The sequence below is a fragment of the Coptis chinensis genome, chromosome 1, assembly GCF_015680905.1.
Source record: "Coptis chinensis isolate HL-2020 chromosome 1, ASM1568090v1, whole genome shotgun sequence".
NCBI lineage: Eukaryota > Viridiplantae > Streptophyta > Magnoliopsida > Ranunculales > Ranunculaceae > Coptis > Coptis chinensis.
In genome coordinates this window covers 8,016,848-8,038,291 of record NC_141456.1, presented here as the reverse complement: position 1 = coordinate 8,038,291, position 21,444 = coordinate 8,016,848, and the positions used below count along the sequence as shown (strand labels likewise).

The following is a 21,444-nucleotide window of genomic DNA, read 5'->3' as shown; positions in this document are numbered from 1 at the left end:
TTTTTGGACATCCATGCGCCAAAACATTCTCTCTTTTCTTGATTAATAATTAGAATTGTACATCTGTTGTAGGTTTTCAAACGAGATATGAAGGAACTGGAAGAGCTCCTCTCCAAATTGAACCCTATGGCTGAAAAGTTTGTTCCTCCTTCCCTCGCAAACAACAACCCATGTATATGCTGGAGCCTTTTATGCTAACAATTTTCTCATGTTTAACCTTCTGAGATGTGGATCATGGTTTGACAGTTGAAGAGAAGAATTACTTTGTGCATACGAGAAAGACTTGACATCAATTGGATATTATTAGGATAATCAAATGCAAACAACAATTAAATTGTATTATATGGCCTATGAGCCTTCAAGTAGTTTATTCATATTTATCGTATTGGCATGCATGTAGTACATAATGTAGTACGTCTTATTTTTCTTGAGAGCCTACCTCTAGGTGAGCTCTATTTGACTATTGTACTCTTTTGAAATTGAAATTGAATGATTATGTGTTTATCACCTTACAATTATAATGATGGTTATTCTTCCAAAATCTTTCTGTATGGGCTTGAGCAGCAGGGCAATAACATCCCCTCAAGGTCACTGGCGAGGCAGTATCAGATCAAATTTCCAACCCATCCTACCAAATGTCATTCATGTTCAGATAAAAATAGCATAATACTGTACCATTTGGAGTAACCTCAGTCAATGTAATTATGCACTTGACATGTATTTTAGTTTATGAAGGAATCGTGTAATTTATTATGATACACAAAAAAATTGATCAATTTCTTTATACTATTTGTCCCTAGGTTCTGATTGCGGATACATGAATTCCACCTACAACTCATTTACTCATTCCACTTCTTAGCCACGCACAATTGGTTTTTAATAATCTCTTTCAACAATATATCATCTGGAATATTATCTTTTTTATATATATAAAAATATCTGGAATATTATCCATGCTTTTTAATGTTTAATATAATATCCATTTCTACTTAATCATATAATAATAATAATAATAATAATAATAATAAACTTAAAAATATAGTTAGCCTAAAGTCAATTTTAAAAAATTGCAAGTCCGGCCATATAGGCTAGGCCAAATAGTTAGTCTTTAGCAGTTCCTTTTCTTGACCTCTGAGGCTGTCCACATCAGCAAATTTTAAGTACCCAAAATTAGTCACGAGAAAATAGGAGAAATAAAATTTTAACTACCCACCAGAATCAGGATAAAAAAAATGAAACAATGAATCGGCAAAAAAAAAAAACAGGAAACAACATCTAACAGAGATTATTATTTTTTTTTAATTTTTTTTTTTATTTTTTTGAGAATTCACAGCAAACAAAACACTATCTAAAACCCACTGCACCTCTTTCCAAAACCCAAACAACACTTCATCTTCCCATCTCATCCCCGTGACAGTTGATAAGCGTAACTTTTGTGGGATTATTAAAAAGATAAACATATCATTTTAAGGCATGTATTCTTCTTGAATACTCAATCAAGTAGTAGTATTGTTATAAAACTTAGATCTTTGCATTGTTAGGTTCTAAATTGTTTGCTCTAATGATAAAATATACATTGTTTGTTTTTAGTATAGTATTGTCAAGTATTTAGTTAAGTTCTCATTGATTGAACTATCTGAGAGATTATGATTAATCGGCTTAAATTAGTTGTGGTACGTCAAAAAACATATTTCTACCATAATTTGTCCTAACTTAGTTTAGGCCTTGGAATGAAGGCAACGGTTTTACACTTTTATTGTTTTTGTGCTTGGTATATATTGATGTCTCCTTTGATACTGCAAGTCGAGACCTCACCAAGTGCAATGTTGGCTTGACCTTTTCGAATGCGTCTTAATTGCTACTCTGACTGTGAAGTGTAATTATATTGATTTTTATTTGTGGAGTGCTGATTGATGTTACAATCGGCAAGTTAGCTGTCCAAATACTTCGTCAAGCAGCTGAGAAAGCTAAGGTAGGACTCTCATCTAGATTTGAAATTGACATCGATTTGTCTTTCGCTACTGCTGATGCATCAGCCAGAAAAGATGTACGCATTACACTTACTAGATCAAAGTTTGAGAACTTGCAATCTCCTTAAAAAAAAAAAAAAAAAACATAAACCCCTCAAACAAAGTATGCAATGAATCATTAGCTATCAATATACATATATTATTTATTCAAGTGGACTTTAGGCTTTTGAGTCATTAGCTATCTATGTAGCAAGTCCGGCCATAGGCCGGGCCAAATGGCTAGTTTCACATAACTACGCAGTAGTTACAACTTCAACGTTGATACTTTTGACGGTTTGATGGGATGAAAGCTTCTTCATCCAGATAAAATGTGAAACTAAAGCTGTGGTTGTATAACTATAGATTTGATCCATTTCGCAAGTTAGGTTTGATATAATTTGCAGTGTGCTAGCGAGTGGTGAATATTTGGGAAAACCTATTTTTTAACCTAGTAGAGCCACCAGAGGTCACAATCACACAGCACTGGGCATTAAAAAGGAAATTTCTTTGTACCGAACTAGGGAAAACCATTACAAGGTTCTTACAACGAAAGGAAATTTCTTTAACATTAGTACCGAACTAGGAAAACCATTACAAGGTTCTTATAAAGAGAAACCTGAAATATTCTCGGCCATGAAAAATAAGAACTTTTCCATGTATTTGCGATTACCTTCCAAATTCTTTAGGTGAGCAGTCTTCTTCCCCTTTTCAAAGCCATTCTTTAAGCAAAATACAAGTACATCAAAAGTAACAACTGAAACAACCAGTAATTATTGGAAATAGTCTTCTTTGTGTCCAGAGTAATAGGAATAATGACCGAGTCTTTAGGGTCAGTTAGTTTAGCTTTTGTATTGTTGCTGTTAGTCGCACCCACTAAGATACAGTAGGTGCTTTAGTGGGTAGTTATTCAGTTATGCTGGTAAGGCTTTATATAGCCAAGTATTTGCTTTAATGAGATTCAAATCATTCAATCCAATTGTTGTGTTCTTGATCTAAACTTGATCTTAACAATTGGTATCGGAGCCATTACTAGGCTTGGAGAAAGAAGCAGCAGTCTTCGAGTGATCAAACATTGTGAGAATGAGTGAAGACAAAACCCTAACAAAAATCCCTCACTTCGACGGGCATTATGATCACTGGAGTGAGTTGATGGAGAATTTGCTTAGGGCAAAGGGTCTTTGGAGTTGTGTGGAGAACGGTTTTGAGGAGCGGAATAATAGAGCAACGCTGACCGATACACAATTAGCACAACTTGAGGATGCAAGAACCAAGGATCATAAGGTGAAGCACTATCTCTTCCAGGCTATCGATTGATCTGTTTTCCAACAAATCTTGGATCGTCGCACCACCAAGATTGTCTGGGACTCCATGAAGCTGAAGTTCGGAGGCAATACCAAAGTAACACTACACCAAATTGGCCAAAGAACAACACCCACATGAGGTGATAAACGATGGTTAATAGCTGTTGTAATATAACAACGGCCAATGGCTGTCATGGTGTAACTCAAAGGCTGTCGTAGTGTGTATCTAAGAAATTCGGCCCATTTGCGCTCAAGACTTAAGTGAAATATTGAGTTGTCCCGCTCAATTTTTCGAGGGCATCAGAAAATTATGGTGAAAACTTCTCAAAATTTCAGTTCTCTCTCTTCACCTCGCATCAAGAGCTAGGGTTTTAAGTTCTCTCTCTTCTCCTTCAACATCAAGAACTAGGATTTCAGGTAAGTAATTTCGCGTTCTCTTTGTCTCAAGAACTTGGGTTTTAGGTAATTTATCATTCTCCTCTCTTTTTATGCTTTCAGTTCTTCACTTGGATTCTGGCTCTAGCGGATTTCTCTTTATAATAGTGCGTCCAATTAATAGGTAATTTTCGTCTTATTATTTTATTAATGGTTGTTATTAGTCAAATAATTAATTTTTGTTATTGTTATGTTTTACTCCGTTGCATGGTTTTTTCAAAAAGGTTGAATTTTTCCTAAAAGCTGATAAATTTGATGTTAGATTCATTGTTAATTGTATCAGAAGTTTCACAAACAAAATTTTTAGCTTGGTCATAAAACCACGTACATTAGTGTGTTTTAGCTTGAAAAGTATTTTGCACCATAAAATTCTATATAATAGATTTTGATTTCATGTGCTTTATTGTTGTTAGGTTGCATATACATGATTAGTATATTTAGTTTTATTTATCAGCTGAAGGCTATTTGGTGGCTTGTTTTTTGTTCACTGGTTTTTTGTTGGATCAGTTTGTGTGATGTTTGTGGCTTGAATTTCACTGTTGTTTATCTATTCCTATGTAGTCTATTGCAAGTGATAAGTTTTATATTGGCTCAATTGGTAGTTCGGTTTCATACATTTGTGTATTAATTCACTTTAACATGCTATTGAATGACATGCTATCCATATAAATTAACTTTAGACCTCCTCACTATGAAGTTAAGTAGACCACAACTAGATTTCATCATCTTGGATCAGTATGTAATTTTGTTGGGACTGATTATGAGTATCGAAATTTAGAAAATCCTTAAGTGTTTGTGTTGATATGGGTTATAGCTATTACCACCTAGTTGTGCACTTGTGCATTATTCGATGAATGGGTCATGTTAGTTAAAATATTTAATTTTATTGCTGCTAGTAAGACTTATTATCGGTTTTTGTAGGTTCATACAAGTCCATTGTACAAGTCCGTTGAAGAAGAACCACACGCGACAGGTACGCCGGATCAACTGGGGTAGCAGAAATACGGGTAAGTATGGCGCATTTATTTATGTGAATCTTTGAATATTAACACATGGACTTGTGCTCTTTTTGTTGTTAGGTAATGCATAGACTTAGTGTGTGCATATGCTAAAATTGTTTATAGATTCTATTGGTCATGTATATTGAAGTTGTGATGGTTTTGAACTCTCTTGTAGATGTTTGTTTTGTTAAGAGTCCATGTGTTGTTGATACTGAGGGACATGTCAAGTCTTGAATTCTCACTAAGAGTAATTTGGTAAATTACGCTCGAAACCGGACACATTCATAATTAGCAAGTCGGGTTAATGTTTTAACCTTATGTAACTTAAATAAACTTAACACCAACTTAGAAGCTAAGTTAGTTGAGCAACTCACTGACGGAAATTTTAATTTACATATCATTGGTTCCTTAGAATTAATAATTGTCACATGTGAAATAAATATATAAATGAATAAATAAGTCTTTGGTCTTTATGCCTTTAGAAATTGGCCTTACAAAAAACAAGTGCCAATGACCGTTGTTTAATAAACAAGTGTTAAAAGCCGTCGTTTTTTTATTTGAAAGACAAGTGTCCCGGGCTGTCGTTTTTCAAAAACTACAGCTCTTTTTATGACGGCCCTAACAACAGATGGAAGCACATGTTTTCATCTTAAAATGACAGATAATGGCTATCGTTTATTGGCTGTTTTTTTGTAGTGTAAAGAAGTCTCTTCTTAACTCTTTGAGAAGAGAATTTGAGATTCTGGCCATGAAGAATGCTGAGACATTCACAGAATACTTTGCAAGAGTTATGACTATCGCCAACTAGATGAGGCGCAATGGAGAAGTCATGGCAGATTCAAAGATTGTGGAAAAGATTTTACAAACCCTAACTGAGAGGTTCACCTATGTTGTTGTGTCCATAGAAGAATCAAAGGATACCGACACCATGACTGTTGATGAACTACAAAGTACACTGGTAGTTCATGAGCAGAAGTTTCGGAGGATAAGCAGTGAAGGTGAAGATCAAGCTCTGAAGATAGAGGATCGGGGTGGAGCTAGAGGCAGAGGAAGAGGATTGGTTCTTAGAGGCAGGGGATGTGGACGTGGCAACACCCATCTAAACAAAGCAACCGTGGAATGCTACAAGTGTCACAATTTAGGACATTTTCAATATGAGTGCCCTACATGGCATAAGGAGGCTAACTATGCTGAGTTAGAGGAGGAGGATGAGCTTTTGTTGATGGCGTATGTGGAGCTACATGAAACAAAGAGGAAAGATGTCTAGTTTGTCGACTCGGGTTGCTCAAATCACATGTATGGAAATCCTAGTATGTTTACAAGTTTGGATACTAGCTTCTCTCATTCTATAAAACTTGGAAATAATACTAGGATAATGGTCATTATTGGAAAGGGAGTAGTGAAATTGGTGTTAGATGGGATTAATTACTCCATTGGTAATGTGTATTGTGTACCTGAGTTGAAGAACAACCTGCTAAGTGTAGGGCAGCTTCAAGAAAAGGGAGTAGCTATGTTGTTTCAGGACGGAGTGTGCAGTTTGTTTCATCCACAGAAGGGAAAAATGGCGGAATCTGTTATGAGTGCAAATAGGATGTTTATCTTGCTAGCTGAACCATCAGTCTCGACTGTAGAAGGAAATTGTCTCCAAGCTAGCACCATGGACCAGTCCAAGCTGTGGCATCATCGCTATGGACACCTTAGTTACAAAGGCTTGAGCACTCTGCATTCCAAAAATATGGTGGTAGGTTTGCCACTGATTACTCTGTCGAGTGATCTCTGTGATGCATGCATGAAGGGCAAACAACATAGGACTCCTATTCCTAAAGTGAGTTGTTGGAAAGCAACAGAAAGACTACAGTTGGTTCACGCTGATCTCTGTGGCCCCATTAATCCAATTTCAAGCGGCAAGAAGAGGTATCTGCTGTGCTTCATAGATGATCTCTCTAGAAAGGCATGGGTTTATTTTTTGATAGAAAAGTCAGAAGTATTTTATCACTTTAAATGTTTCAAGATACTTGTGGAAAAAGAAATTGGGTTGCCTATCAAATGCCTGAGAACAGATAGAGGAGGAGAGTTTAACTCTATAGAATTTGATGATTTCTGTATGTAACATGGAGTGAAAAGACAACTGACCACGGCTTACACCACAACAAAACGGAGTGGCTGAACGTAAGAATTGAACTGTGATGAACATGGTAAGAGCAATGCTTTCAGAAAAGAAGGTTCCTAAGTCATTCTGGCCGGAAGCAACTCGTTGGTGCATTCATGTCTTAAATCGCTCACCTACACTAGCGGTAAAGAACATGACTCCAGAGGAAGCCTGGAGTGGGAAAAAGCCATCAGTCGATCATTTTAGAGTGTTTGGATGTGTGGGCTATGTACACATTCCAGATGCTAGGAGGATTAAACTGGACGACAAGAGTGTGAGCTGTGTGCTGCTTGGTTACAATGAGCGGTCTAAAGGATACCAAATGTATGATCTAGTTGGTGATAAAGTCATCATTAGTTGTGATGTGGTTTTTGAAGAGGATCGTATGTGTGATTGGAATACAAACTATGAGAAGGAGCAATTGATGGAGCTTGAATGGGGAGATATTGATGAACAAGAAACAGTGCAAGTAGAAGGAGAAGGAGTGATGGGAGAAGTCGATGAAGCTGAGGATGTTGCACCTGCTAGATAGGAGAATTTGGTAGTAAGGGAGGGCAGGATTTGTATAGCTCCCATATGGAATGTTGATTATGTTTCAGGCAAAGGATTATCAGAAGAAGAGGAAGCAAATATGGTGCTAATGATCACAGCATATCCAACAATTTTTGAAGAGGCAGTTCAGAGTTCAAAGTGGATACAAGCCATGAATGAAGGGATTGAGTCTATAGAGAGAAACCAGACCTAGAATTTGGTGGAATTACCTTCTGGAGCTAAGAAGATTGGGGTAAAGTGGGTCTACAAAACAAAACTTAATGAGTTGGGGGAGGTCAGTAAATACAAAGCTAGACTCGTGGTGAAGGGGTACTCAACAAAGAAGGAATTGACTACACAGAAGTGTATGCACCTGTGGCTAGAATGGACACGGTTAGGATGATAATAGCTCTAACAGCTCAAAGGGGCTGGAAACTCCATCAATTGGATGTCAAATCGGCATTTTTGTATAGGGAGTTGAAGGAAGATGTGTATGTAGAACAGCCAAAAGTGCGAGAAGAAAGGGAGTGAGCGAGAAAGTGTATAAGCTTCAAAAAGGCTCTATACGGGCTAAAACAAGCACCTAAAGCATGGTTTAGTCGAATAGAGTCCTACTTTCTCAAGGAAGGTTTCAAGTGTAGTCCTAGTGAACAAACACTCTTCGTCAAAAGGAAGGGAGGTAAAATTCTTATTGTGAGTGTTTATGTTGATGATTTATTATTTACAAGCAATGATGATGAGATGTTGAATGAGTTCAAGAGATCTATGAAGAGGGAGTTTGAGATGACTGATTTGGGGAAGTTGAAGTTCTTTCTGGGCATAGAAGTTTTGCAAAAATCCGATGTTATTTTTATATGCTAAAGGAAGTATGCAACTGAGGTTTTGAAGCGGTTTAAGATGGCAGAGAGCAATTCTGTTAGAAATCCTATTGTTCCAGGGCAGAATATTTGCAGTGATGAAGATGGTGCCAAGGTGGATGCTACACTGTTTAAGCAAATGGTGGGAAGTTTGATGTATCTCACAGCAACTCGGCCTGATCTTATGTTTGTGGTGTGCCTCATTAGTCACTACATGGGAAGTCCTACACAACTACATTTTACAACTGCCAAAAGAATCTTACGGTATCTGCAAGGGACAGTGAACTATGGTGTTTTCTACAAAAGGAATGGTGCTAGTGATTTAGTTGGCTTCACTGACAGTGATTATGTAGGAGATATCGAAGATAGTAAGAGTACTTTGGGGTATGTGTTTATGATGAGTGGATCGGAGGCGCAGTAGCCTGGTCATCAAGAAAGCAGCCTATTGTAACCATTGTCACCAAATACGGCGTTTTTTTTGAAAAAAACGCGTTTAAAACCCGAGATATTGCCAAGGCATCTGGTTCCAGTTTAAAACCCGTTTTAAACTTAAAAAACGTTTAAAACCCAAAATTTTGAAAATCTCCCGTTTAAAACTATTTTTTTTTTTTAAACGCTAGAAAAGAAAAGGGTTTTGGAGTTTACCTTTTTGAAGAGTGGGCGTTAGATTGACTTATTGAGACCGTTCTATTTTGCTTTGGACTATTAATAATTAATTGAAAATTTTAAAGTTATTAACTTATTTGTAGTACTTAATTATGTCATTATGGTTGGTAATTAGTAGTATCTTATTTTGCGTAGTGTTTTGGCACTGAATCTAAAACTTCTAGTATTTGGATGAGTAATGATAATTTGATACTTTCATGTATTTGAATTTTCTTTCATTTGTATTATTATTATTTTTATTTTATGTGTCTATTTTTTTTTCCACTTTTATAGAAAATCAAACTCCTTATCTATTATATTATTTATCATCGGTTTTTACTGTTTCTTTTACGTATTATACGTTTTAAACCCGCTTTTACCGTTTTTTTTTTTTTTTTTTTTATGCCCCACGTTTTTTTACGCTTTTTTTTTTCCTTTTTTTTTCCCGAGACGTTTCGTTTAAAACACGAACTAAGTTTTTTTCAAGTATACCGTTTTAAACCCGTACCGTACTTGGTGACAATGAGTCTGAATCTAAAACTTCTAGTATTTGGATGAGTAATGATAATTTGATACTTTCATGTATTTGAATTTTCTTTTATTTGTATTATTATTATTTTTATTTTATGTGTCTATTTTTTTTCCCACTTTTATAGAAAATCAAACTCCTTATCTATTATATTATTTATCATCGGTTTTTACCGTTTCTTTTATGTATTATACGTTTTAAACCCGTTTTTTATTCCCCACTTTTTTTACGCTTTTTTTTCCGTTTTTTTTCCGAGACGTTCCGTTTAAAACACGAACTAAGTTTTTTTCAAGTACACCGTTTTAAACCCGTACCGTACTTGGTGACAATGATTGTAACATTGTCATCTACTGAGGCAGAGTTTGTTGCAGCTGTAGCATGCGCTTGTCAGGCAGTTTGGATGAGAAAAGTTTTTAAGGAAATCGATCAGTCATTATCAGGAAGGATGTCACAGCTCGAATTCCTAAACAATAACAAAGTGAATATTTGAAATATAAAAATCTCAAACATCACTAGGTTCACTTGTTTAAAAACCCAGACTATGACGGAGGATACTACACATACAAACCCTAATAGCCATGTCATAAAAGAAACAACTTAAAATAACATAATCTCGATAATTATCCGCAACTTCTTTATTAAGATAACATCCATCCAAATAAAATATCAATCAAACTCTCAGAATAAAATTTCCTCACTACCATGTTCTCATGCCATGAAAAAGATAAACTACGTTATTACATTCTTCCAATAAAGAATCAGACCTAAAAGAAAACTAACGAACTGCTCCAGGCACGGATCCCAATCACACGCCGCGGTTCCACTGCCTTCCACCTATGTTCCCAAGAACACACCCACGTTGCCAAAACAAAGCAAACATGGGTCAGCAAAAATGGAATTTGCTGGTATGAGTAGACTAACTACATATAAACATTTCAAAACCTTACTTATCCCACTAACACTTTAAATCTATCATAACCTAATCATTCTCAGCTTGGAAGACAAGTAGTTCCGTCATCTCAAACGGCATAGTTTCTTCCCAAGCAAAACTTCCATTTTATTAACTCCCATCTTACTACTCATTCTAGTAACTCCTTTTTATATCTAAATAATTGAATTACACTTACCGATATCTGCCGCTGTATAAGGGTAGGACCGCGTCCCTGCACAAAATATTATTAAGTCCTACCCTCCTGTAAAAGAAAGTTAGACTTTGTATATAACAGATGTAGATATCCTCTATGTATTCAAAAGTAAGCCCAAACACACCCGCATAATCAAATAAATTTCTCTTATCACTTAATCAATTACTTTTCTTATACACCCACCCTTTAGTACCTACTCCACACATTTGCCAAATCACACATTCATGTGTGCCTCTCTCCCACCGAATACCACAATATCATAGCCATCTCTGGGCTTTCATACACATATTTATTTCACAGCCTCTTTGGGCACAAAACTCAGGTTATTCATGGCACATTCAATGAATACCTTAGGTCATTCCCGCCACATTCAAGGAATACCTATCATATCACTAACGGGCCATTCATGGCACATTCAATGAATGCCCTGGGTCATTCCTGCCACATTCAAGGAATACCCAATCCTACATTCCCGTACACTCAAGAAATACACCTAAACAAGGCGAATACCTTAGTTCCTCTTTTAGGGCGATCACCAACTACAATCACGGTCATTCATGGCACATTCAATGAATACCCGGGTCATTCATGGCACATTCAATGAATACCCTTATATAACACTAACGGGCCATTTATGGCACATTCAATAAATGCCCACCTACATATGACATCATCAGTCATAAAACTCAATTCCAAAACTTGAGGCGTGGAGAGTTCTAAAAGGGTGCGGTAAGTTTTGTTTACGCATTATTGTACTTTATTGTATATATTATTTCAGAGAACGTAGGAATATCTTAATTCAATTATTTTTGGTGTACGCGTTATTAATTTCATGAATGTAGAACGGTCATAACGTTGTTTATCGGAAAAGACTGAAAAATCACAAAGCAGTAAATACACGTACACAAGTATATTTATAAAGGTCCTAGCCTAAGTCAAACATGCTAGTAGTCCTAGACTTATCCGAATAAACCTAATCATAATTTTAGGAAAAAGTCAACTTTTCGGGTCAACTGGTCAAAGTCAACCCTGATCAAAGTCAACAGTCAAAGTCAAAGTCCACTCTGGTCAACAGTCTATATTGGTCAACCTAACCTAAACTCCAAACACCCAAAAGCCCAAAGCACTAGGGCCCATAGTCTAACTTAAGGTCAAATTTTTAAAATCCAAAATAAAAAGATATTAACCCACGATTTTGGCCCAAGCCCAAAATCATTTTTGGCTACTGTTTATCTCCCTCCTTCATTCTCCAGCCACCACCGACCACCACAACAGCCACCACCGGCCACCTATAATTAAAACAAACCCAGCGGTTTGGTTCAGGGAGAAAAACCCTAGCTACCTATATCAACAATTTACCATTCTGTTATACTGAAGAAAATGCGATCTACGCCATTAATGGTTTATTCAAGCTTCACTCACCCTCTCCAGCACCCAATCAACCACCAACAATCCCCCTCAACCCAACAACATAACCTCACAACAAAATCTAAACAAAAACGATTCCAAACAAAACCAACCCAAACAATCAAAAACGCAGGACGGTTTGGTCACCATTGAAGCTCTTCCGGAGCTTCAACAGCACACCCAATCCTCATCCCAACAGCACCCTATCCAACACAAATCGACCAAACCTCAACCCTATCATAGTTTAACAGTTCCACACATATACAAACACAACTTAAAAGAGTTCAGTAAACATTGATACAGGACCGACTTCAATGAAAAACAAGAAAAGGGCGTTTTGGGTGGGTTCAAGGTTTTGACAACCTCCGAACCCACAACTCTCCGTCCAACCAATTCCTGAATACGTAAATCGTCCAGTTTGTTCATGGCCAGCAAACTAACGAACAGTATGTAGAATGAACAGTACGTAGAATAACATTGACGAATAATTGAACAGAAAGAAATTTACAGATTTGCAGATATCAGACATTAAAGTTTTTAACCAGACTTAAAAACATTGGTTCAGTGGAAGATAAAAATCTACTCACCGTTATAAACCGATCAGCTTTCCGTACGCAGAAAACCTCCAAAGACTGAAGTCGACGACGATCTTTCTTGTTCAAACCCCCTTTTTTTTTCCTCTCTGTAAAACTCTCCCTTTTTGTTTTTCCATAAAAACTCTACGTGAGAAACCTTTATTTTCTAGTTTTTTTAAAACCTCCCCGTAAAACAAGGGTTTTAAACCTATCTACTTACTTACGGGCTTTTTTTTCCGAACTACTGAATATCCTATTTTTGTTTTAACTGTTTACCTTCTTATTATTATTATTACTATTAATATTATTATAGGAAAAGCAATTAAAAGACGGGGTGTTATAAAGGAGGTACGATGATAATGTGTGACAACACTTCAGCCATAAAACTGTCCAAGAATGCAGTTTTTCATGGCCGTACCAAACACATTAGGGTCCGTTATCACTTCCTTCGAGATCTTACTAAGGGCATCTCCAATGGGGGGTGTAAATCGTATAGAGTGGAAATTTTACACTCCAAATATAAAAAAACTCTCTCCAATGGGGGTGTTATACCGTAGGTAATAGTGTATTAGCTAATAGAGAGGGTGGGGAATTCCCCCTCTCGCTATTAGTTAATAAAAAAACCCGGGCGACACTCGAACTGACGTCTGAGTGAAATAATTTTCGGACGTCACTTGGAGTAACATCCCTTTCTAATTCTAAAGTAATTTTTTAACTCGGACGTCACTTGGAATTAAAGAGGGACGTCACTTGGAGTGACGTCCGAGTTTAAAATCTATTTTTTTTACACTCTTCCATTGGAGAGTATAGAGTGTGGATATTTATAAACTATACAATACTATACAATTAGAGGTGTAAAATCCTAATGGCACCTACGTGGAGCCTAGGTGGAGGTGTAATTTTATACCCTCTATTGGAGATGCCCTAAGGAGTGTGTTGTTCAGCTGTTATTTTGTGGTTCACAAGATCAGCTTGCAGATTTAATGACAAAGCCTCTTAAGTTCGGAGCTTTCAAGAAACTTCGTGAAGAATTGGGAATGTGTGTTGCTCCAGAAGTGAACTAATTGCTTGTCATGGCAATAAGTTCAAGGGAGGGATTGTTGGAAATAGTCTTGTTTGTGTCCAGAGTAATAGGAATAATGACAAATAGTTGCAAATGGCATGTGATTGTATTGCATCTGATTGCATTGCATCCAACTTACTTGTGTTTGGTAAACCCAAGGCAAAAGGATGTAAAGTTGGTTACATTATCCCACTACTTTTTTTCACATCTTATAAAGTTGGTTACATAATCCCACTACTTTTTTTCACATCTTATATAAGAGAAACCACCTCTCTTGTGTTTGCATCTATTTACACAATTTTTTTGGCTGTAAGTGGATGTCATGGAAACTACTTATATAGTGCATATAATTGCAACTTGTTGCATCAACCGCCTATTTGCATTTTGCTACCAAACACTGTTTTGTGGGTGGTTACATGGAAATAGGTGCAATTGCATGTAAATACATCGAACCAAACATAACATATATATAGGGTCATCAGTTAGTTTAGCTTTTGTATTGTTGCTGTTAGTCGCACCTACTAAGATGCTTAGGTGCTTTAGTGGGTAGTTATTCAGTTATGCTGTAAGACTTTATATAGCCAAATATTTGCTTTAATGAGATTCAGATCATTCAATCCAATTGTTTTGTGTTCTTGATCTAAACTTGATCCAAACAGTAATGGTTCTTGAGTTACCTTTTGCAACAACACAGGGAATCCAACAATAGCATCGAACATATCCTTCCACTTCTCAAATTCAGCATTAATGGACTTAATCATCCTTCTGCATTTTGCTCCCAAGTAAGCCAAGATGGACATGAAGAAGTCCTTCACCTCCTCGGCTTTAGAAAAAACCCACTTCTTAAACTTCCTAAACTCTTCTTTGGTTCGCTCCCATGCAGAACAGAAAAAGTCCCTCATCCACTGAATAATCTCTTTGATGTTTTCGAGAATTGCATTGGGAAGTTTCTTCAGGTATTCGTAACCCTCGTCAACCTTCTCACAACAAGATGCAAGTGCGCTTTCAACTTTCTTCAACAAGTTGTCTTTCAAGAACAGTTCAATCTGATTATGCAAGCGAGACATACATGGTTGAATAACGTTCTCCCAAACTTTTTTTACCTGATGCCAAGTTTGAGAAAGCAACTTTGGCAGATATTGAAAGAAACCGTCTGTATTATCAGTAGAAGCCATTGCTATGCTTTCTCCCAACAAACTCGAGTACTATCTTATAGGATGCATGGAATGGTACGCGTGCATGTTGGGAATCTCAAAAGTTATTCCATTAATTTGAACTGGCAATTGGCATGGTGAATGTTGAAGATATCAAAGGTTGTTCATTGACTCAAGTCTCCAAACTAGCAATTGGTAGGCATTGGAGTTCGAAGTTATTAATATTTCTAGGTGGTGCAGTTATGGACTTATGGCATTCGAACAATGGGCCTTTATTAAGGGCTTGTGGCCCAATCGCTTGTTCAATATTAACACATCTAAACCCATGGGTCCTATATACGACAAACCCACCAAGGTTGCAAAATGGAATTTCACGGAAACAAGATACGATAAAAAAAAAAAGTGAAATCGTTGAAGGCAAAGAGCTGAAAAACCCTAGCAGCAGCAGCAATGGAAAACGAAGTAAAGAAAACTCGGTCAACGCCAGTAATATTCAGAGACATAAGACGGTATTACTGTGACTACTGTGGCGTTTCCAGATCGAAAAAGTGTCTCCTAACTTCTCACCTTCTCTCCAATCACAAGGTCAATCCTCATTTCTCTCTCTCTTTTAACTTAATTATTCTGTATTCCTCCTCATTAGTTGGCTGAGTTTGTTTTTTTTTATTATAATAATAATTCAGGAAGAGATGGAGAGGGCAAAATTGGAATGTGGGGAAGAGGAAAAGGAAGGAACAAAGTCGATTACATGTGAAGAGTGTGGTGCTAGTTTTCGCAAACCTGCTTATTTGAAGGAACATATGAGAAGCCACTCGAATGAGGTATATTTATATAGTAACTATTGTTTCAAAATCTCAAAGACTAATTTTTTGGTACTAGCTATGTATATCAGTATAAATAAGTATGTATATTTGTCTATGGGTTTTGAATGAGAATGATATTGCAGATATATGGGTTTTCAAAATTTGAAAACTGTTTTTTATGGCGTGAAGCATTGGATCCCATGTAAAGAACTCCAAAATGCGAAGAGGTGGTATGATTATCCTTGATTGGACTAGTAACAGGTTGGGGGACCTCCTGTGAAGCTCCTTCAAGGCAGCCTCTTTCACGTGCTGTCCATCACTGTGAGTTTTGTGGTTCGGTTTCTGTTCGTTTCAGGGTTTTCATATCCTTAGACTCTGTGTCTTATTATGCAAAATCTTTCAGAAATCATTTGCATGCCCTATTAACGATTGCAAGTCAAGCTATAGACGGAAAGATCACCTCACAAGACACTTGTTAAAGCACGAAGGGAAACTTTTCTCTTGTCCTATTGAAGGATGCAACCATAGATTTGCTTATCAGGGTAATATTAAGAGGCATGTGGCAGAACTCCATGACGAAGCAGAATCTACCTCTTGTGACATTGGTTGTTCGAAACAGTATGTTTGCCAGGAAATTGGCTGTGGAAAGGCGTTTAGACATCCATCGAGGTTGAAAAAACATGAAGAGACCCATGGTAAATTTTTATATTCCTTTTTATGATCTAGTTTTTCTATTATCCCGCAAACTGAAAGTTATGAAGAGTGCAAGAAATACGCATAAGTATGTGTGTATTTCAGGGCTTGGTTAGAATATGACAATTTTTTAACTGGAGTTCATTATTTGTAGATAAACTGGATTCGGTTGAAGCAATCTGTTCCGAGCCTGGGTGTATGAAATCGTTCTCAAATGTTGATTGCCTCAAGGCCCACCTCCAATCCTGCCATCGGCATATTCAGTGTGGGGTTTGTGGGACTCAGCAGCTTAGAAAAAATATCAAGCGGCATATGAGGACACATGAAGCTGGAACTGCTGGATGTACATTGGAGCAATTCAAGTGCCATATTGATGATTGTTGTCACACATTTACTAGTGTAAGGATCACTTTGTTCAACTTGTGTTTACTTTTGATGGAACTTGGTCTTACTTTCCTAAATTCCAACTACTTGAGTAGATCACTAGGAAAATCAAATTGAATGTATTTTATATTCTTAATTGGAGGTGGCATGATAAACTTAATTCCAAGCAAGGCAGTCTTGTTATTTGGTAATATTGAAATTTCAAGCAATGCAGTTGCAATAGTAGCTTTTCTTTGATTCAATATGTTTGGTTTTTTTAAGTTTGATGACATATTTCATTGTCATTAGGTATAGTAATATTATATGATCCCATAGGTCGACATATCATATGTCTTTTGTTATGGGTTGCATCTAACTGTGTATTATTTATTCTTGCAGAAATCAAATCTCAATCAGCACATCAAGGCTGTGCACCTCGAGCTGCGCCCATATACCTGTCGTTTTACTAGGTGTGGAAAGAAATTCCCATTTAAGCACGTCAGGGACAATCATGAGAAAACTGGGGAGCATGTTTATATCCAAGTAAGTTATTACATGATCATAATAATGTCAATAACATCCAATGTATAAAAAGACACTCGATCTGCTTCTACTTCTGGAAACAAAACTGATCTCTTGGCTCTTCAGGGTGATTTCGAAGAAGCTGATGAGCAATTCCGGTCAAGGCCAAGGGGTGGACGGAAAAGAAAATGCCCGACAGTAGAAACATTGCTTAGGAAGAGGGTCAGACCACCTGGTCAGGAAGATTCTGCTTTGAGTCACGGATCCGAGTATCTTGCTTGGCTGCTTTCTGCAGCTGATGAGTAATAGTATTGTATATAGGTTTCATAGTAATGTGTGTTCGTTGTAGTCATGATGTAAAACAAACTTTTCAATGTATATTAGCTGCAGAAAAGAGCTTGTTCGGCTCTGCATATATAGGCAACAGGTCCACAAAATGTTGTAAGAAGCAAGTCTCAAGGTCTTGAAATTAGTAAGAAGCTGTATAATGAAGTATACGATGAGATGCTTTTTTTCTTTGTGGCTGTCTGAAGTTTTTTGTCTATTTTTCTGAAGGGTAAAAAAACAGATGTATTATTCCCTTGGCTGAACTGCTGCATGCTTAATGTATTCATTACGACATTACCTGTAGGGCCGACATGCTTATGTCTCTGATCGAGACACTACGAGGATTTGTTAATGTATATGAAGGATACAATTCCTTCCCTGAAATATTTTTACCAATTTCTACTTTATTGGGTGAGGTGGTGAGACAGGATAACATTCCCGGTGCTTTACAAGACAATATAAGAGATGTTTATGATTGGAATATGGAATGTTCGAGGTATGAATGATTTTATTAAAGCTAAAGAAGTAATTTAAAAACTTCTAATGATTTTTGTCTTATAGGACTTTTGGAAACCAAAGTTAGATTGGAAAAGTATGATGCTATAAGAAAACTAGCTTGTCCCAGCTAGGGGTGTGCATGGGTACCCAATTACCCGAATCGGAACTGGAACCATTTATAGCGGGTTTGGGTCTTAAAATGTTAGACCCATTTAAAGTGGGTTTTCAAGAACCGACCCGATAAAGAATCGAAACCGTTAGAACCGAATAGTAAAAACCCGATAGGTACCCGAACTGAAATCGGAACCGATTAGTTTGATTTTGATATAGAATTTAGTATTATATTACACTAAATAAAAACAAACCCAAACATTATTATTATATATAGTCTATATTTGTTTGGTGTAAAATTATATTAAATATATATAACATTTAGCATAATACTGAATGTGTGTTATTAAATGCATCTTTTATAATATTATATTAAATATGTGTATTATAAATATTAATAATAATGTTTACGTGTCTACGTCTATACGTATAGTCGTATACTATGAATTAACTTATGCACTGTCTATATTAACTAATGCATGAACGTGTACGTGTTTGATATATTACATGTATATATATTAGATAACGAATATGTGCAATGCTAACTAACAATTGTGGTACATGTGATATTTATTCTATATATGACGCATTACGTATAGTATAATATACATATGTTCGATTTAAAATATACACATACATATAATGTATGAGAATGTATTTAAAATTTTTAGATAACTTTCAAATATTATTATTGAATTTAGGATCATTACTTCTTATGAGAGGACAAAAATATCGATGACAAGTGTTATAGTCGCCGTAAACCAACTTTTATATCGGTTATATAACTAAAAATAATAATTTCAGCAATAAAAATGTATAACCCGATAAGGAACCGAAACTGAAACCGGAACCGGAACCGACTTAATTAATGGGTATGGGTCCGGGTTTTCAAAATATAAGAAAAAACCTGAAAAAACCGAACCCGATAGGAACTGCTAAAAATAGACCCAGAATCGAAACCGGTAAGAACCGACCCAGAACTGACCCATGAACACCCCTAGACTCCCAGCTGGTCTTTTTGTGATAATTATAATAGTGACCCCACTGGAAGGGTATGGATATGCTGGGACTCAAAATTCATTAGAGCTGAGAAACTTTCTGAAACTCGCCAATGTATACATACAAGAGTGATAAGTCTTGCTAATGGTACAAAGTTTTTTCTGACCGTAGTATATGCCATCAATGATAGAAATGAAAGAACTTCGTTATGGAACTTTCTCAAGGATCAAAGTATTTGCTTTTTAGAACCATGGTGTGTTACAGGCGATTTCAATAATGTTCTTTTTTCTCATGAATGTGTTAGATGTGCTGCAGTTCACCCAAGGGAAACAAAGGGTTTTATGGATTGCTTGAGTTCCACTAGTCTTACAAATTTAAAATTCTCGGGTAGTTTTTTCACTTGGTCGAATAATATTGATGGTAATCTCCGAAAAATGTCAAAGATTGATAGATGTCTGGTTAACTCTGCATGGACCAGTCTATTCCTATCTGAAGCTGTTTTCAATCCTCCAGGGTTATCTGACCACTCTTATATTTCTATTAAGTGGTATAACTCAAGAAAATTGGCAATCCAGTTTATATCCTTAATGTCAAGCTCAGAATCCTTAAGAAAGCTATAAGAGGGTGGTTTAGAGGCAAGTTTTCTAACTTTGCAGCTAGAGTCCTAGCTGCAAAAGAGCATCTATACAGAGTTCAAAATCTTTTACAACTCTCCCATACAGATGCTACTCTATCTCAGCAAGAATATCTAGCCATAACCACTTATATTCAACTTGCAAAGATGGAACAAGCTGATCTTAGGCAGAAGGCTGATTGCGACTGGCTACAATTTAATGAGAAGTGTAATGCTTATTTTTTTTCAATGCTATCAAGGAGAAAAGAGGAAGAAATCTCATCTGGTCAATTGAAAATGATGGTGGTAGCTTATTAAATGATCCTGATCTAGTATCTTCTGAATTTGTGAGGTTCTACCACTCTATGCTGGGTTTGGATTCTGCTATCTCTTGTGTTCTTGGATTCTTCAGCAGCTTACATATCTCAGGTACTATATTCTCCTTTGATGCTGATGAACTTGAGAAATTAGTTACCTCTAATGAGATACAAGAAACTCTTTTTAGTATGGAGGATAACAAAGCCCCGGGTCCTTATGGGTATAATGTTTTTTTCTTCAAGAAATGTTGGAATATAGTAGGTGATGACTTTGTGAATTATGTCATGTACATGCTACAACATAATTATATTCCACAAAGCATAAATTCTACTTTCATTACATTAGTACCTAAGATTCAAAATCCCATTAAAGTGGGTGATTTTAGGCCCATTGCATGTACTAATGTTCTATACAAGTGTGTAGCCAGGCTTCTTACTCAAAGATTACAGCCTTTTATGGATAAGCTCATTGCTCCTAGCCAGTTAGCTTTCATACCAGGGAGATCCATTCAAGAGAATATTCTACTATCTCATGAACTTCTAAGAAGCTACACTAGGAAACATGGCTCCCCCAGATGTGCAGTCAAGGTTGACCTCCAAAAAGCATATGACACTGTCTCTTGGAGCTCTATTTCTTACATGCTGGATGCTTATTGCTTTCCTCCAAAGTTCAAGAGTTGGTTAACCAGTTGCTTCTCAACTCCTTTCTTCTCAGTCATTGTCAATTAATAGTGGCCCACATGGTTATTTCCAAGGCAAGAGGGGCCTAAGACAGGGTGACCCCTTGTCTCCATATATTTTTGTGATCATTATGGAAATCTTGAATTCTTTCCTGGTGCAAAGCTTTCTTAATAAGACTATTATGGCCCACCCTAAATGCTTGAACTCAAAGATTACTCACTTATGCTTTGCAGATGATGTTCTCTTATTCACTAAAGGGAATATGGATTCTATTATAGCCATAAAAGATTTGCTATCATCTTTTACTGCAGCTACTGGGATTCATATTAATTTTAATAAATCTTCTATGCTCACTGGAAATATTTCTTCTGATGATGGTATAGCCCTTGCCGATATACTAGGAGTTCAAGTTACTAGTCCTCCTCTTAAATACTTGGGCCTTCCACTGGTTTCATCCAGGCTAAGTATCAAGGATTGTCTCCCTCTTATTGAGAAAGTCACTGGCAGAATCACAAACTGGAAATCTATTCACTTGAGCCATGCAGGAAGACTTCAACTCATACAGTCAGTACTCTCCTCTTTTCACTCATACTAGACTAGAACTTTCCTTCTACCAAAGAGTGTACTGCTTAAGGTTTCTCAGATATGCATTAAATTTCTTTGGAGTGGTCCTCTAATGGAAAAAAAGATGCATCGGACTTGTAAAGAGAATTTAC

The 21,444-nt window shown here is 36.6% G+C and overlaps 2 protein-coding genes, 1 long non-coding RNA gene and 1 pseudogene across 3 annotated transcripts in view; 3 read left to right on the top strand and 1 right to left on the bottom strand.

Annotated features, from left to right (window-relative positions):
- Nucleotides 1-21,444, top strand: part of LOC147521843 (nucleolar-like protein) — a 35,759-nt gene that overhangs the window by 11,657 nt on the left and 2,658 nt on the right. The gene's annotated exons all lie outside the window — the stretch shown is intronic.
- LOC147521846 (secreted RxLR effector protein 161 pseudogene) lies at nucleotides 8,324-8,704 on the top strand (annotated as a pseudogene).
- On the bottom strand, nucleotides 10,078-12,719 carry LOC147521845 (uncharacterized). Its single transcript, XR_015210979.1, has 2 exons — nucleotides 12,597-12,719; nucleotides 10,078-10,291 (listed from the first exon to the last, which is right to left on the bottom strand). It is a non-coding gene; the product is annotated as an uncharacterized LOC147521845 (long non-coding RNA).
- On the top strand, nucleotides 15,170-17,706 carry LOC147521844 (transcription factor IIIA-like). The gene is made up of 6 exons (XM_086588885.1): nucleotides 15,170-15,386; nucleotides 15,485-15,622; nucleotides 16,008-16,299; nucleotides 16,452-16,696; nucleotides 17,060-17,203; nucleotides 17,309-17,706. The coding sequence occupies exons 1-6, from the start codon at nucleotides 15,252-15,254 to the stop codon at nucleotides 17,486-17,488; spliced, it is 1,134 nt and encodes a 377-aa protein (XP_086445011.1). The 5' UTR covers nucleotides 15,170-15,251; the 3' UTR covers nucleotides 17,489-17,706.